Consider the following 18,686-nt stretch of genomic DNA (forward strand, 5'->3'; position numbering starts at 1 on the left):
CAAGAACCAGAGGGGGAAAGAAAGATAATTCACTGGATGTGCCCAATTAAAGCTTCAGCAGGACACACAACAAAACAGCTTCACAAAATACTCTGTCCATAAAGAGTAACGCCAGGATTTGAGTTTCAAGAATTGTTTTTCAGTTCTATTTTTGGCTGAATATCAGGTTTTCAATCTGTATTGAGAATGCAGAAGCAGATTAGTCTCCTCCTTCTCATTTCTAATAAAACATGTTAACATCTGGCAACCCAGTTCTAATGTTGTTTTCCCAGACCAATCCATACTTCAAGTCATAAATGTGAGGCATTTTGTACATTTCTCTCTTTTTAAAGGAACCAAAAGGCAACGCATGAATCTTTTAACGAGCTACTTTCAAATAAGTTTCCACCACTAATCTTTTGTTCTTCTGAGCATTTAAAAAATTCATTAGGTTATGGATCAGGGGGTGGGAGGAAGGACTGTTGATTTCTCAGTTTGATAACAGAATATTATCTTCACATGCTCCAAGATATTCTAAAATATTTGACTGGAAGGTCAAAGCAACACAAGACTCTTCTAAAGGAAATAATATACTTGACTTAAACTCACTACGAGACGAGATCAACCTGAAATCAGAACTACAGTATAATTAAAAATAAACCAATAACTACACACACACAAAACACTCTGTACTCCACAGTTTGAAAAGCTTTTTGCCAGATAATTTTTTTTACAATGAACCTGTCATTTTAAAGCAAATTAAGTGAAATCCACTAATGAAGAATAAAATGAAACTGACAGCTAGTCATCTGCTTTATAAATGGAGTCTTCAAACGTACCAACGCTCAGCATAAGCCTCACACAGTACTAAGAAGTCAAACACAAATTATTTTATCTTTTAATGACAAGAGTCTGGCATTATTTGAACTGCTTCAGTTAAAGAAATAAATTTAAAATAATAGCAAGGGCTGGCACAATGAGGGTAACCATATGTCTACCAGGGAATTTCTCATCCATTCCGAAGGCTGATAACCAAGGCAAAATGCTGTATTCTGACAACAAGCCTTTTGGAAAGAAAAGGGGCAAAATGCAACATGTAACAAGATTTAAATACTCATCAAATCCATATCCCTAAATATGACGGGGAGAGAATTTCTAACTTAGAAAACCTCAATCCATTCAGTTTCTTTGTCATTATTGCCCACGAATGTCTAATCAAGAAGAAATAAATAAATCTATGTGAACAAGTAGCATGAAATTCTATGAAGCATTTTATTTCAGTAAACTTTTAGAGACAATACTTGATATACTCTAGTAAACTATTGTCAACATTTATTGACATGTCTACAGGATTTTTTTTTCTTGAGACTGATCAAGCAGTATTTTTAAGTTGAATAAAAAAAGATGACAACAACTTTGTATCACCCAAGGAGAAACAGAATTTTTTAATACTGTGTATGAAAGGATGAATTGCTAATATTCTCAATCAGATCATTAATTATCAAAAATAAGGTGTCTCGCAATTCCTGCTCTACCACCATTAACTTCTGTCCCTGATTTTCTAACACATTAATACAGCTCCCAGGGAGGCAAATGATGGGGTTCCCTCCCTTCTTCCCCTGCCACCCCAGATTGATACCCATTTTTCATTCCAGTGATTAAGTTCACCTCATAGGAAAAACAAACAAAGAAAAAAAACCTGCAAAGGCTGGCACAGATTCCAGAATACCTTTTGAAAGCCCTCAACTACCAAAAGCAGGCAGAAGACAGGCTACCTGACCTTCATTCTATCACTAAAGGTTGCTTACTGGCTCCTCTTATTTTAAAACATTTAACCCATTTACTTTATTTTCATTTGTTTTTAATTGATGATGTTATAACAGGCTTAAATGGGCATGTAATATTGTCTCTTCCTCCCATCAAAAGGCAAAAAACCCAACCCCCAGTGGACAGTTCTGTCATGGTCCTTCCCTACTTCAAAACCATGCAAGATGCACAAAATCTTTGGCTCCAAGTACCAAGTAAAAGACCTTCACCGTCCTCTTTCCCAGTGGAAACTTTAGCCTGTAAACTCTTTGAAAGCTCATCTCTCGTTTGTAAATCAAGGGAGATGTTGGTTTACATCTGGACGTAAGAGACACGATCATTGTATCAAACACATTTGTATTTGTTGAATGCAGCCATAACTATGTGTAAGTTCAGTGGAATTTGTGCGTTCTCTCTCTCATATTAACAGGGGTAATTCAATCACAATCTCCGGGAGTATTCACCAGTACAGGCTACACCTGTATATTACATAGTGAAGATCCTTTAGTCTGAAAGTCTTAGCTTGGTAGAATTTGAGCAAACAATTAAAGAAAGTGCTTGATCACTGAGTTTCGTACATTGTTTGACCTAAGCTGCTTTAGCTTATTAATTACAAACTCGGAGAGCTTTCCAAGGGAGCAGCTTAACAAGACAACATTCCCTGGCTTTTGCAAATCTATTGTTTTCTCTTTTTCCCTTCTCAGAGCTGGAATAGCTAGGCCTACAAGCAAGTACAAGACATTATTATGAAAAATATTTACAATCAACTGTAATAATTATTCTTTACAATAAATATATGTCTGCTCTTATTTTCCCGATTTAAATGATACACATATTCACGAGATATCAACGTTCAATGTGACTCGTGGAAAGAATTTATGGTTTTCTATATTTTAGCTATATAGCTGGTCTATTTGGAAGAAAGATTTGCTGGTAACACTCAGGGACACTAGTTTCAGTGAACTTAATCTACTACTGCTTTCTTTTTTGGAAGTGAATTCTTCCATTCTAGCTCAAAAATTGTGCAGTTGCTGCAGAGCAAAGTGTTTCCCAAAATTCTATTTATGCAGGAAGATACAAAAACAAGCAAGTGAGACTCCTTAGGGCCTAAAGCTATGACTTTTATTTTATTTATCTTTACTGACTTAAAGACTATAAATTTTAAACTTCACTTGATATTCAACTCTCTTAAAAGTTTATTAAAAAACCCAATATTAAACTAACTCATCTTGGTAAAATAACTATAAATTTTGCATTTATCTTATTTTACTGTAGCATGGCTGTATGCCAAAGCTAATATACCACATATCAGTACATACTGATAACTGAAGGTTACATAAAGGACTAACAACCTCTTAGTGGACAGGAGAAATACTTTACTCTCCACTCATTCTGGTCTCAATTATGGTATTTGCCTTTTTCAGTTTAAAAAATGATTGAAGTTTTTATCTTCAACAGTATTTCATCAATGGCATCACTAAATACTTCCAGTTGTTACTACCTACCAATAATTCCATTGTGTTTATATCCCAGAATTGGTTATATAATTACAGTAAACATATTTTCTTTTTTTTTTTTTAATATTTTATTTGAAATAACACAAATAGCATCCTCTACTGCGACACTTAACAGTACAAAATACATGTGCATCATCATTGAAGTTCCAGTCAACTGAAAGCTCTCCTCACTTAAAGTTGGGTTTGTCGGGGTTTTTTTGGAAAATATATTAAAAATAGTTTAAAACTTTTTCCTGTCAAATAAGTAAAGAGAAAGTTCTTTCCAAATTGTTAAATAAAAATGCTGCCAATACTGAAGAAAGATTAAGCAATAAGCAATCGTTCTGAGAAAAGCTGGAAACACAGAACTTCCACTGAGACTAAAGAGCAGGTAAAGAATAGAACCAAGAAAGTTTAACCAAAAGTGGGCATATCCAGAGCATATTATTTTCTTATAATGTAATTACGATGTATTTTTTCTTGAGATTTCAGTGGCTTGTATACATTTTCCCACCCCCTGCCCCACTGGCTGAAAACACTGTGGTGAAACTTGTGGGAAGCTTTTGTATTGCTACTGGCTTGTGTTTTGTGATAAAAAGTTCCTGGTGATCTCAAGCTAACAGGAATTCTGCATTGTCATCTAGCACAATTATTTTATTAAATGTCTGTTTAGACATACATTTTGAAAACAATCTATTGCTGTAACAAGACTTTTCAAGCAGCACTTTTTATTTTGATGTGTGCCTGTATTTTGACGTCAGCCCACCAACAGGCAGTTTTCAAGGGCAAAAAAAAAAAAAAATCCTGATAACACAAACGCATGGTGAAGGCTAACATTCTACACTCTTTACTAAAGCTGTGTCATTAATTACATCAGCTCTGTATTTAATCAGATTTAAATATCTACATGTACAAAACTCATGTGTCTAACTTTAAAGGAAAGACCAGAGGTTATTTTGGTGATAAAATGTAAACCTAAAACTGTTTCCATAGATGTGTTTGTGAAAGCTGTTTAAATATGTCCAGTCATAGTTCAGGGTTTGAAGTAACCTGGTATTAAAAACGAAAGGAGGGGAAAGGTAAAACGGCAGTAATTAAAATGCCAGCATTATGGATAAAGCCAAGCTTTCGAGTTTAAAATGCAAATAGTTGTTATCTGTGAGTTGAGGGAAAGGCCTTAATTATCTAACACTTTGTACAGCAATGATATATTTTCCATACATTTTCAACTGAACTTCCTTGATTCTATTTTTCACCTGCTCTTCTATTCTTAGTGCAAGTTCTGTGTTTCCAGCTGTTCTGAGAACAACTGTTTATTGCTTATTATTTCTTCAGTATTTACCACATTTTTATGTTCTGTATCTTAAATCTGTAGCTTTAAGACTTCGGATTACTAGTGATGCTATACCTAATTTCTAAAGCAAATCCATTCCATTCACTTGTTCTACACTACTTACAACTTTTCAGAATACTTCTGGGGTTTTTTTTTCAGGAAAAGTTGCACAAACTTAGGCTTTTTCTGGGAAAAATCGTGGAAAAAAAAAATGCTTTTCCTTCAAGGTTTGTTTGGGGGTTTTGTTTGCTCGATTTTTTAAGAAAAAAATAACCGTTTGCCTAAAGTTACACAAACCACGTTTAAACCACTCCAGCAGTGGCAAATTAGCCACCACTTTGGACAACACTGGTTAGAAAACAAAACACAGGATCTCGTCAACATTGGCTTCTATTATTCTAGAAGAAAACCATTACAGATAGCTACCATTAAAGAATGTCCACACTGATGAAGATCACTATAAATTTAAATTATACAGGTAAAGGCTCAAACTCCCAAGTTTTACAAGCTACTCTGCGTCAACTGAACTGACTATGCGTCAGCTCTTCAGGTTGATGTTCATTGCCATTGGCAAAAACAGGTGATTTGTTACAGTTTCAAAACTTTCCTTGTAGGCTAACTTAGAACAGGCTGATCAGATAACTCTAGCTTTAAGTTAATCAGAGACATTTCAGTGGATCTGTAAAAATAAGCAGCAATTAACCTAGGGCATCATACACTGCTGTATAAAATTACAGTAGTTTAACAAGCAGCTAAAACTTATTTAACGTACCAATATATCAGTCTTATCAGAAATATAAATAATTCTGCCATAATGGTATGGTGATAGACTACTGGTATAGAGACTGAAATGAGTTGCACAAACATTTCAGTTAAACATCAGGTATTTAAAAACACTGTACATAACCAGAAAAAGGATGTCTCCTTTTTATTTAGGCAACTTACATATTAAATTTTAGCACTAATAATAATAATAAATTAAATTATCCTGAACCAAAAAACACCTAAAATTATATACAATAGCTTCCTTTGTAAAATGTTTTTTGAACTGAAGATTTGGATGTTAATTAATAGAAGAATTCAGAGCCTTGAAATCTTGCTCACCTGGGAAGGTGTCTACTATTGAGAAACTTACTAATTTTACAGTTCACCATTCACTTACTGATTTTTCATTTATACTTCCTGACTATTTAAAAAAAAATCCCAGACAATTCCTTTTCCAATTTGCTAAACTATATTACTAATTCAGTAATTTACTAAACTCAGGAAAAAGTCATCAGATCATTATACAACTAGCAACATATAGACAAAAAACTCCGTAAACTTCCTTGAATCTCTCATCAAAAGACAAGAGAACACCATTTTAAAAAAAAAAAACACCTAATCTTACAGCTGGTATTTTTAAAGTGAAAGCAATTACAACATTAAACTTACCACAGCCATATCTTCAGAAAGTGAGTACTACCTCCACACAGAACTTAATTTACTTTTAGGCAACATTGGTCATTCATGTATCCTATAAAACATCATTTAATTTGTAATCATTATCTCCCCTTTACAGGGGAAGCAACAGGAATGAGAGAGAGGCAAGCTGTAGAAGGTCACTTACTAGGCCAGAGACAGCAACACAGCACAGGTTTACAAAGCCCCACAGAGGGTCTCCTTCAAGTTTCACAACTGTTGTTTCCCTATAGTTTTCACACAATTTTATAAAATATACTACTTAATAGACTATTGCCTCTATTTTGCAGTGATGCTTGTAGCATTCTGAACATTCAAAGAAGAGCATTACAAAAACGCATTTGCCAGACAGAGCTGATAATACGAAGGCAGATCAGACTATCTGTCTAAAGTACTGCTAAATGAAGAACATTCTGTACAGTACGTTCAAGTTCTTGGTCCCACTTCGTTTCAATAACTCAGAAAGACACACCATGTTTTTTTTACGCTTCTAAACTTCATGATCAGAATTTTTACCCTGTAAAGTTTAATGCTTTGACATTTTAGTTCTTTTTAGCTATGCTAAATCCAAGCTATCAGGACAATTAAACTAATTTCATTCAGTTTGTACACTCTTACTGGGCTGTTCCATTACTAGTTACAAAAAAATGTAAGTTATACTGGACCAAAATGAAAACAAGAAAGAGAAAGCAGCAGTTTGAGAAAGAAAACAGAGGTGCTAGATCATCCAGATCTAAAACCAATATGGAACACTGTAAAAATTCAAGAAAAAGCAGAGCAGTTACAGGTGAAGTAAGGAAAGACAGGGGCCACTAACACAAACCCCAGCGATCTTTTCTCCTTCCCCCAGTCACAATAAATCACCACCCACCCGGAGCAGCACAGAGTGAAAGTGATCCATTCTTCCAGAGCAATTTCTGCAGCTACTATTTAAGAACTGCTTCGGAGAAGATATGAATAAATAATTCAGCTGGGAATACCTGTCAAGCCACAGGATGTTTCGTGCTACTGTACCTACAGCAACCCCATCCAACCAAGTAAAACCAGACGTTATCTGTCCACAGGACTAACACCACACTGCAGTCTCATTTTACAGAAAGAGGACCCCACGGGCACACGGCCTGGGACAAAACTTCTCTGTCCCAGCCCCGCTGTGCCCGAGAATTACAGTGCCGTAACCCCAGAAACACCCGGGAAGATGGAGTTGTTGGTCACATCCTTCGACGCCGTCCTCACGGTGTCACCGGGGGGGTCTCCCTGTACCCCCGCTACACTGCGGCCACACCGCCGGGGGAGGGGGACGAGCCCGCCCCCTCCCACGGTGGACAGCGAAGGCCTGCGCCCCCCAAGCCCTGCCGAGGGGTCCCTTAGCCCTCCTCTCACCTCCCCGAGGAGAGGGGGCATCACTGCCAAACCTCTCCCCGAGGCAACACGCCCCCCTCCTCCCCACGGCGCCCGGCGCCTCCCGCCTCCTCCCCCGCCCGCCATCCTGCCCCGCCCGCCCTCACTTGCGGCTCCCCCGCACCTCCGCCGCAGCCGGGCCCGGCCTCACCCCTCACAGCCTGTCCCCGTGGGTCTCAGCTCCATGCCGGGCCAGCCCTACCCTGCCTCCCCCTGCCCTGCCCGGCTCCGCCGAGCGGCCACCGGCCCCTCTAGCCCCGCGACTGCGCCGGAGCCGCCCCGCAACCGACCCCCTCAGCCGTTGCCCCAGCGGCCGCTCCGCCCGCACCGCTCTCCGGAGCGCACCACCACACACACGCCCGGGGGAACGGCTCCTCCCGGCTCCAGGCTGCCGCTCAGCCACCACCGCCGCTCGGCCCCCGCCCCCGCGTCCCGGTGCTGCCCCGGCTCCGCCGCTGGCTCCTCACCTGCATAGACGCCATGACGGATCCTCCCCCTCCCCTCTGCGCCGCCGGCCCGGGCCCACAGAGACGCAGCGCCGCGCGCCCGTCCCCTCCCCGCCCTCCCGGGTCACGTGCCTGGGCGGCCGCGCATGCGCGCTGAGAGGGCGGTGCGGGCGGGCGGCGGTGGCATTGAGCTCTCGCTGCCGCCGGTACCGCCCCTGCCGGCCGCGGGGGAGGTGCCTCGACGGCTCCCTGCGACCGTCGGGGGGGCTGCCCCGATGCTGCTCTGCCCCTGCTCGCCCGACGGCGGCGGGGAGGGGTCTGCGCCGGGCTGCCCTGCGGCCGGGGAGGGAGCCCCGTTGTCTCCCACGGTGGGAGCGGGCCGCAGGGCCGGACGTGACCGCCGCTGTGCGGGGCGGGAGTGGGCTGACCCCCCGCCTGGCCTCTGTGTTTGTAAAGGCTTTTAGATCTGCGCGTCCAGAGTCTTTAAGGGATTTAGTTGATGTCGGCTGTGTGCTTTTACGGGTTTCTGCGGGCTCCCCTCACGTCTGGTGTGTTCCAGCAGGAAGGTCGGATTAGGGATCGGCAGCAGGCCCGGCCCGGCCTGGCCCTGCTCTGCTCCCTGGGCTCAGGACCGTGGGGCAGTGGCTAGTTTACTCTGGGAGAAGGCCTGCCTCGGACCTGGGGCGATGAACGGTTCTCCTGGCGAGGGGAGACGTTTGTCTGTGGTTCCCACGGTACTCTGCCAAAGGTCTTCAGATGATGATTCTTCTGCAGTGGTGGCATCCATGTCCAAATTAGCATGAGTATATTTTAAATGGGAGCATTTTTGGATTCTACATTTTCCTTTCCTGGACTGGAACATCCTCTGTCCTTTGCACTGAATGATTTTGTTATAACTGTGTAGGTGAAAATAAACAAGCACCACTCACTAGAAGCAACGTGCATGCAATCAATAAATTAAGCAATTACAGAAACACTTTTCATAAAGCAGTTTTTCTAGCTATATTTCAGACCTAACGGGTCCTCATGATAAGCCTACGAAATGTTTTTCCAAAAACAAACCTATAAAACTCATAATCCTAGTGGATATGTAAAACCAAGGATTTAATAGAGATCCTGATTTTACAGCTCACTATAATCTCTTATCTCCCTGCTGATCTCGCTGTACATTCCAAAAACATTGGAGTACATTCGTCTGTCCCTTCACACCCACACTTTCCGATGATGCTAAAGAATCCCCTTGGGTCACTTCTGCTCCATCAGTAGCACCTGATTTTATTGAACAACTGTTCTCCGTTTGTATTTACCTTTGAAATCTGCTTCTTCAATTTTAGACCTAAAGAAGGGTTGTGCGTCTGAAAGCCTGCCTACTTTATTTAACCATATTATTTAGTGTGATGCAAGATACTACTTCTACCTACAAGCTTTACCTTCCAGTATGTTTTTATGCATGCTCAACTTTGAAAACAGCTAACTGGAGGAAAATGAAAACCCAGCACAACACAGAATCATCTTCCAACCTGTATCCAGCACCAGCAGTGTTGCCAATAATAAAGTGAGCATACAATCTTCTGGGGTTTGCTTAAAGGGAAGAACAGAAGGCAGCAGGAGTATCGTTGCCCTGTGAGGTAGCTGCAGAAGGGAACAAGCGTCTTGGCTTTGTGGGAATTTGCTTATAATAAAATTGAGTATGTGTCAGTTTTTGAGTAGGAAAGGAGACTAACCTACCAAAAGTAAGGATAGAAAAAGTATTGTGATGTAAACCAAATCCTATGCTTTTTGTCCTCTAAATTGAACCTCAGTTCTCAGTCACAAACTATGGGCTCCTGTTGCTGTGCAAGTTGGCATTGCTCTGCTGACTTCATTTAAATAACACTTAAGTCAGAAGAGTCTTGCTGTGTACGTTTTCTCTGGAAGTATTTATGTACTATATGATTTCACAACACTGTTTAGGTTGCAGAGGGTTTATTGCATTAAGTAGACATTCAGACCTGGTAGAGGTTTCTTTTTCCTGCAGTTCTTCAGAACAAATTTAGGCTGTTAGAGCATTAAGTGGAACGTCGCTATTTCTGTTTTACTAGATGTTGTTGTTTTGCATGATCCAAACATATGTTTATCCTAAAATACATTTCTTAATGCCATATGCCACAAAGACAGCAAGAACATCAAGTTTAAGCAATGGACATGTGTTCGTCTATAAACATGGGCATATTGACATCCGTGTTGATGTAATCACAGTGAGATAGAACTGATTTCAATCCATTGTATTCAGTTTCTTAACCCTGTTCCAGAAAACCCTGTTCAAGGTCAGAAGATACAAAAAGGCATAAGCTTCTGAATGCCAGCACACTTCATAGACTGCAAGCTGGTTCTGCATGGAAAGATCGGCTTTGTAGTCTTAAGCTAACTGTAATCAGTACAAATAGCACTTCTACTCTGTAATAAAGAAAAAATATCTCTGGACAAAAAGCCACCTTAGCAAAAAATCATAGCTTTTAACTATCCTTATGTTCGAGAAGTCTTTTTTGCTATCACACAGTTTGCAATGTTAAAAATAAAGCACCTATCACATTTTGGACTATAATATTGTTTACTGAGACAACTTCATCTATGCTGCAAATCCCATTCCTGAGGATACCAGGCATGAAAAGCAAGGGGCAGTTTGACCTTCACATAAACAATGAAGCACAAACGACTTACTACCCACCCTAACTTAAATGGATATGTAAGAAACTAAAGCATTACTCTGCAGCTGAAACTCGTGACCAGAATCCCCCCATCCCTAAATTCACCTTGAGTAGAGTTCATTCTTACAGGACTACCAAAGGTATCTTTATCACTGTTGTCACATCTTTGTTTTATAAAGTGCCAGGCAATTGCCTAATATATATGTGCAACATTTTTAGCTCCTTGTCATCATGGGAATAGGGGCAGCTGGAGAATTATCCTCTGTTTTATTGTTTTTTTTTCTTTTCCCCATGTCTCAGTAACCTGGCTTGCAGAGAGTGCTTTTAAATACGTGTTTTTGTACAGTGCATAATGCTATAGGGATTCAATCCCTTAAGCATAATGAGAAAACAAACACTATTAGCAGACTCCCAGAAAGAATTTCTATGAATATCAGTATTTTCTTCCTTAGATACAGTTCCATTCTTGATTTTGTGATGGCTCATAGTATTCTTTGTTCTAAGTTACTCAGTAATCTCAGCAATGAAAGGCCCAAAGTCCCAGAGTGGGTAGATTTCACAAGGAGTTGGTTATATTGTAATTTGCTCTTCATTTCAGTGTTGACCTTTACCTATGCAAAATGTAGAAGAAAACACTTTTGCAGTTAACCCTTCCTAATGAGTCATGTAAAGAGAGCCAACGCAATAGTTGTTCGGTTTTTAAAAAAGAAAGCTTTAGTATTTGGCTAATGCAGCCTGGTCCTGCACCAGTCAACCTAAGTTTTGCCAGAGACTTCAAGAATTGGAGTCCTAGGTCCCAAATATTCAAAGCTTTAGGGGTAAGAGGAATTTCATCTGTTATCTTCATTATTTCCCAAGGTATCTTGCACTGATCTGACCAAATACATGATTATGACTCACATATCAAAAATATATAGAGCAAATAACAATTGTACCTCCTATTAAATTTTTTTCTGTAAATATTCATGAATTTGATCTAAAAGTCTGCTTTTCTTCAAAGTTTGCGTTACATTGTTTACAGGAAAAATGCAACTAATGTTCAAACTGCATTTATTTGATAATTTTCTGATGTATCTAGCCAGTTTCACAAAGGTCAAACATGTTTCTTGATTAGGGTCCCTATAATTTTATATTCCATTCCCTCTGTTATCCATAATGTTTTCAAACATTACCATACATTTTTTTTCCTCTGCTCTCTTTTTTTTTTTTTTCCCCTATAGCATTCTTCTACATACTGAACTATCACTGCCTGCTTCTTTACAATTTCTGCCACTATAATAACACGGGAGCTTGATTTCTTTTGTGTGTGTCCACTGTACTTTTTTAGCTGTCCATCTTATCTCCTTCTCACACATAAATCAACTGTACATCATGTTAACCTCCCCTTGTTACTCCAGTGGCATAGTAACCATAATCTGCAGTGCCAGGAGGCCACATCTCACACGCGTGGAGGACGACATACCTCTCGGAGGAATTGTGCCAACTTCTCCTTCCAGTCCTGCCTGCCAGTTTCAGGAAGGGCACTGAGTTTAAAAAGTCTGTGCAACAGAGATCTGATAAACAAAAGCTTGATGCACCTGCAGGAAATGCTGTCTGCATCATGCAAGTAAAAGACGTATAATCAAACCAAGACAAGATTATATCAAGAATACAAAAGAACATGCATACATAGCTAAAAATGAAAAATACCCTAAATTTGGAAGGTGTCTTTGACCTATTGAGATTTTACTGTTGTTTTATTCCATAGTGATAATGTAGCTGTTTCATCAATGGCTTGTTCCATTTTTATCTTACTTAGTTCTGGATAGTAACAGGCCCATTATCACTTCCATCCCAGGACTTTCAAAGGGATGAATGGAGGCAAAGGGAAAGGTTTCACCTTATTCCTGATCTGCTGCAAGTGCAGCATCTGCAGAAGAGGGTCATCCTTTTCTTGGCTGTCACATGCTTCCATTTCTTCTCTTGTATAGGATTTGACAGTTTTACAGTCCCTGTGTGATCTGTGGCTTTCAGCTTATCCACAGCAAGATTGAACTACCAAAATAATTTTCCATCAGATCAGAAAAAGACTCTCTCCTATTCTGTGGACACACAGTTCTAACTACTGCAGGGGAAGGACATGTGGCCAGCGGAAGGGGTGGAATTGCCTGTTTTAGTAATATGCTGTAATTACCAATTTGTAATAATTGTCAAGACATGTTTTTTTGTCACCAGTAATCCTCTAACTCTTATAAATGCTGTAAAGATAAATACCTATAAAGATAAAAGCTATAAAAAATTAAAATAATGGGGATTGTGTAGGACCTATACTCAATGAAACAGATTAATACACTAAAAAGTGCAAGGTTATGTAATTATTAAAAGTTCTTTCACATCAAAAGCATCCGTTTCCAGGAGGATTACTGTGTCGGTCAAATACAAGGGTTCAGACTCTGCTCAGTGATAACAAAACACCTTTAATATTGAAATATAACCATAATTTAGTATTTTTTTTAAACCTGTGAACTGAAGGCTTCTCAGGTAAGCCCAGGAGGTATATGAAGGGGAGGTTCAGGTTAGACATTAGGAAGCATTTCTTCTCAGAAAGGGTCATTAGACATTGGAATGGGCTGCCCAGGGAGATGGTGGAGTCACCATCTCTGGATGTGTTTAAGAAAAGACTGGACATGGCACTTAGTGCTGTGGTCTAGTTGACATGGTAGTGTCAGAGCAATGGTTGGACTCGATGATCCCAGAGGTCTCTTCCAACCTGATTGATTCTGTGATTCTGTGAATACCTTGTTGATTTTGTTATTAGGAACACACAGAAGTGGCTCGGACTTCAGAACCAATGAAGAAGATACTGATAAGGAATTTTCGAAATTAAGTAGCTGTTTGGCCTTGCTAGTCTAGAAGCAAGATAAAATTGCTGGAGAAGAGGCTTTTCAGGTAATATACAGCTGTGCTATAAGCGATAGCAGTTCCTGAGGGATGAGAAGCAAATCCTCCAAATGTACACATCAGACTGCGTACTGCCATCACCGGACCCTGAATACTACTTACAGAGCTTGCAGAATGTCAGTGCAGGCCTGTACACCAAGATGACACCGGTCCAGCCTGTTGGTTTGCGTTTGCTTATTTAATGTCCCTCGGGAAAGAAGAGACTTCATATGGGATATGACTACCATGAAATGGAGCTATGTTATGAAAACACAATGGACGAGCAGTTAGTTGCCTATTTCAGCTAAGTATTTTCAGACAGTTCTCCTGTTAAGTCATAGTTCTTTGTTACAAGTCAAGTATTTTTCATTATTTAAGTGCTCTATGACAAATCTGAAAGCAGCTTAGATGTTAATGCAATATTGATATATCATTTACACTTTTCAAAGAGTTTGCTATAAATAATTCTGACTCAAATGGAGTGTCACTGCTGGAAAACATCATATGACAATTTAGTATCGTAATGCGGGAAGTTTTTCCCAGTATAAAAAGAGAAATTAAATGCATTTAGATTCTAGATATTTTTCAGGCTTGGTGATAACAACCAAAACTGAGAACTATTTATGTGAGAGTGAATTAACCTGCGTAACAAGTATCCCATTGTTTTACGAGACAGAGTAAAAAGAATTTATAGCAACCTAGACATGATAAGACATGAACTATGTATTACTTATGGTTTTGTGTAGTGGTGATTTTGGAGATAAAGGTTTTCTACTATTAAGTGCAAATAGGATACCAGCAGTATTTTCTTCATAGAGAGAAAAGCCTTAGCTGTGAATTCTAACCTGAAAAGGCAGTTTTAAATTTGAATTAACATTAAATGAATTAACAGTATTTGTTTTTAACTGCAAAGTAACTTCTGGTTGAGGAAATAAATTGGCAACAAATAAATAACGAGTAGCATTAATCCATGCCTGTATTCCCAAAAAACTCATCTCACAAAACCATCCTGAAAAACAGTAACTTCAGCACTGTACAGTAAGATTTTAATTATCTAAAAACTCTGAAGTTGTTACTTTCACCAATCTAAAACACAGTAGGTATCTCAGGGGCAATTTTAACTTAATTTTCCAATTCTACCCTCAACAAGTGAGGCTACAGAACATTACATGATTAACATCTTGATAGCTGTCTGAGTACGTGAGTTCAATAGGATAAAATATTGAAGTACTCCATTTGTCAAAGAACAATCACGACCTTGCATCTCTGATTCTCCTTCTGCATAGCGTGGGAGGAAAATGCTGTGTTCTGTAAACAGAACACAGTAACATGGCAATGACAGAGAAAAATATCTTTTTTTTCCTTTTTTTAAATCTCAGTGACCTTTCTCCCATAAAAGAGATTGCACTACAACCTATGTTTTAGATGTAACATACTCAAAGCTTTATTTCCTGACATGTAGCACTTGTTAAAACTTGGACTGATAAAAACTCACTGTTCTTTTCTCTGTGCTGCCCTAGTGATGACACTCAAATAAGCTTCATAGGTGACTGATAATAATCACAGAATCTACCACATGCTCTTTTCTAGCTCTTCCAATCATTGGGCAACACATCGAGTTCACAACATTGGTATCTTCCCATAAAATTGCCACCTAATAAGTTAAATTTAAAAAGAAATCCAACACCAATTCAGTTTATTATTTGTCAAAAAATCCTTCAAGGTTGACCTTTTTTCATGGGAAAAACTACCTACCTTTTTTTGCTAATTGCAAAGCTTTGGTCTCTTTTTAAAAACCTGCATAATAGCTTAATTTCCAAATCCACTCAATCTTAAAATAATGAATTCCTGCTATTTTTCTTTTATTCAGTTGTTGAAATTAAGTTTACACCACAGTCTCCACCCTTAGTTTTCAGCTAGAAAAACCTGCTATTTCTCATTAGTACCTACATATTAACATTGTGCTTTTGTTGACTCTGCAGTAGTTGTTACTCTCTTAAATTATACTGCAACATTTGAGACTTCACAAAATAAATAAAACTAGGGACACGAAACATGGACTAAAAGTTAACTTTCCTGACCCATTAATTTCCTTGTCCACTTTATCACATAAACCAACAGATTTAGGCAGGTGTTGGGAAACTCCATTCCACGGGAAGAATAAAAACAAGAAAGGGTGAAATAAACAAAGCCACTGCTGCAACTTATGCCTGTGGAATACGATACCCAGCGATAAAACAGACAGAAGCAACCAGTTTTCCACACTTACTGTCATTAATTAAGAAATGCCTTTTTAGACATCACGTTCAACACAGCTGTTGAATAGAATGGCGTGGTGAATCTTGATGGTGAATCCTCCTTTCTTCAACCTCAAAACGAAAAAGGAATTTCATGTCTTGTGGAAGAGAGTTCTGATTGTTCCAGATGCGCAGACTGTTTCATGTTGGAGACCATCAAAGACTTCTTCAGCAGCTTATACATACTCAAATGATGGAAAACCATAACCCAGCAGGACTTTTCTCATTCCTTACAGTTAGTAAAGAATCTGGAAGTTTTTATGGCTAAAACAGTGGTTCAGTTTAAGATACAGGACTAGCTTACTAAGTAAAAAGGGCTATTATGGGACACCTGAAGTCTTCAAAATATCCTCTTCAAGGCTGTTCAGGAACACCATCTTTTTTCCATACTTGGTTGTTTCTGAAAATTGTGCATATGTGTAATTCAGAGGAGCACAAAGATATCTAAACACTTTAAGTCTATGAAAGTTCAGAACTATGAAAAAAACCCTTTAATTTCATCCACGCTCTTTCACAACCTAATACTCAAATACTAATTGTATTAGCAATTTTCTCACCACATAGCCATGAAAATTATGATGCTACATATGCATACTTGCTCTGAGAAGTCATAAATCAACAGAAACACAGGTTTAAAAATTTTCAATTTTCAAATTTATTTAGAACTCAGGGGTTAAGCGTGGTAAGTTTCCAATTGTCTGATAATAGCACACCCATGTCACTATTACGGAAATTGCACTAATTCCCTCTGCCCCCCTCCCCCTTAGAAATCTGCAGGTTCATTTTAACAGCCGGTGGTTTTGCAAATAGTGCGCTCCAGGACACTACCGCATTTCCTGAGTGTTCAAAGCTACTGTATGATACATTAAGCTGAAGGAAAAACAACAAAATTATTATTCAGAACTACACCAGCTATTTTACCTTACTGCTGCAGTACAGAATCATAAAATGCAATGTATTTTAACAGGAGATTGTTTTGGAATGCTTAAAAAGGGGGGAAAAAAGGAAAAAACACCTTTTTAAAAAATTACATCCTTTTTACTTCAATTTTAAACTAAATAATTTTTAACTTCATGTCATTAACCTCAAGACTATTAAAAATGGCCGAAGAACTGAAGACCCGCTCAGAAGGAAATGTAGTTGGGACTAAAATATCCATGTAGGTATTCCTTGACCTTTTAGGGTATTCCTAGTGGCTCTAACACAAGCAGCATAACAGGGTATCTCTGGTTTGTTTTATCTTTTTAGTGCTCTTGAAAATGAGTTACTAACAGCACTGACCAGAGTGCTTAAACATAGGATTTCAGACAATTGCTTTGCAATGCACTTCAGCTTTATCGTGCAAAACCAATCTAGTCATAAACATCCTCACATTAAACACAATAAATTGTGCCAAAGTATGTGATGTGAATAAATGAAACTAATCTATCAACACATTGACAAATGTCAGCTTGTCTATCAAGCGTTGTTCAAGCCCAGAGTAAAATTTCATTTGTCAGAACTGAACTCCTCCATGGGCAGACTGCATAGTCTATATAAGTTACTAGTTTTCATCCACAAAAATCTCTTCAGAGTTGTATTTACGTTGGCAAACAGGTTTAGAGGAGAGTTTCAGCCCTCTAAATCCACCATGAGTTAATACATCAATAAAGAGGTCCCACCATCTGTCGGTGGGATTTTTCCATGAAAGACCATAACCACTTCTTGACCAATACAAAGCTGAAGCAGTGGCAGCTGATGGAAATACTAACTACATTGTTCTTGCATCATTCTTTATGATGCATGAGATTTATTCTCATTTACAGATGATTTTGGCAGAAGGGTTCTTCAGGCTGCAGCTGAACAAAAAGCAACTTCTTGTCTCAAGTTTAATTTTGTTTGGTTTTTTTTTGTTTGTTTGGGTTTTTTTTTTTTTGTATGGAAACTTGTTTGGAACAAAGAACTGATAGCATAGGCAACTACCAGCAGGAACTAGCAAGAGACAAAGTGTTCCACTTCAGTATTATGTCAGTGGCTTGCCAATCCTTTTCCCCTAAAATATTTGTAAAAACATTGGAAATACCTATGAAATTTATAAAACAGCTCCTTAAACATCTGCTTAATGCCCTTTCCTTCAAATATAAAAGACCTCCACATTTCAGGGTCTTTTTCTGTGGATACAAGGGAGAGGTCGAGGAAGAGGTAAAAGATAGGATAACTGCTATCTTTTCAGTAGCTATGTTACAAAATTTAAATGTCTACTGCTCTAAAGATTAAATACAGACTTTACAAAACCAATCACAACAATGGAAATAAACCATAACTGAAAGCATATAAAATCCATATCAGGTCAAGCGACAGTTCATTAAGAATAACCTTATATGTTATACAGAAGATAATATACACAGATCATAAGAGGTTTTTTCCCCCTTAAAAGCCACTGTCAGTAGGATCACAGTCTTACTGTACAGACAAGTGACTTAAGTATTTGTAATTACTAATGGGAAAAACTTAGGTTATAAAAGAAAAATGTATCAAGTACACCTTTACGCATGTCTATACTATGATTTAAATTAAAAGCCTTAAGCATTCTCCTACATACTCCACTTTCAACCTAAATGGAATACTGCTGTCAGTATACAAACCTTAGGGAGGGCACTTCTGATCTAGTTAGTATACCTATGCTAAAAGGACAGCTATCTTACAAAGGAGATTAAGTTCAGATGTTTAGAAACTTTAACAATAAGAGAAAGTTATAAACCCTAAACAGCTACTCTTATTTAACTATAATTACCTTTTAGAGAGCATTAGACTAAACTCCAGTATTTTCTATGGTCATCGTATTAAAAGAAAGCTCTACCACACCTAAAGGATAAGGCATA

At 38.7% G+C, this 18,686-nt stretch overlaps 1 protein-coding gene across 3 annotated transcripts in view; it reads right to left on the bottom strand.

The window, feature by feature from the left end:
- The window catches only part of UBE2W (ubiquitin conjugating enzyme E2 W), a 44,494-nt gene extending 36,470 nt beyond the window's left edge, over window positions 1–8,024 (bottom strand). For all 3 annotated transcript variants that reach the window (XM_068397062.1, XM_068397064.1, XM_068397063.1), the window contains exon 1: window positions 7,944–8,024. In XM_068397062.1, coding sequence (XP_068253163.1) covers window positions 7,944–7,958 — 15 coding nt within the window. In that variant the 5' untranslated portion in view covers window positions 7,959–8,024. The remainder of the gene's footprint in view (window positions 1–7,943) is intronic.
- Between the last annotated feature and the right edge of the window lie 10,662 nt (window positions 8,025–18,686).

This window comes from Nyctibius grandis, chromosome 3 (assembly GCF_013368605.1).
Source record: "Nyctibius grandis isolate bNycGra1 chromosome 3, bNycGra1.pri, whole genome shotgun sequence".
Taxonomy (NCBI): Eukaryota; Metazoa; Chordata; class Aves; order Nyctibiiformes; family Nyctibiidae; genus Nyctibius; species Nyctibius grandis.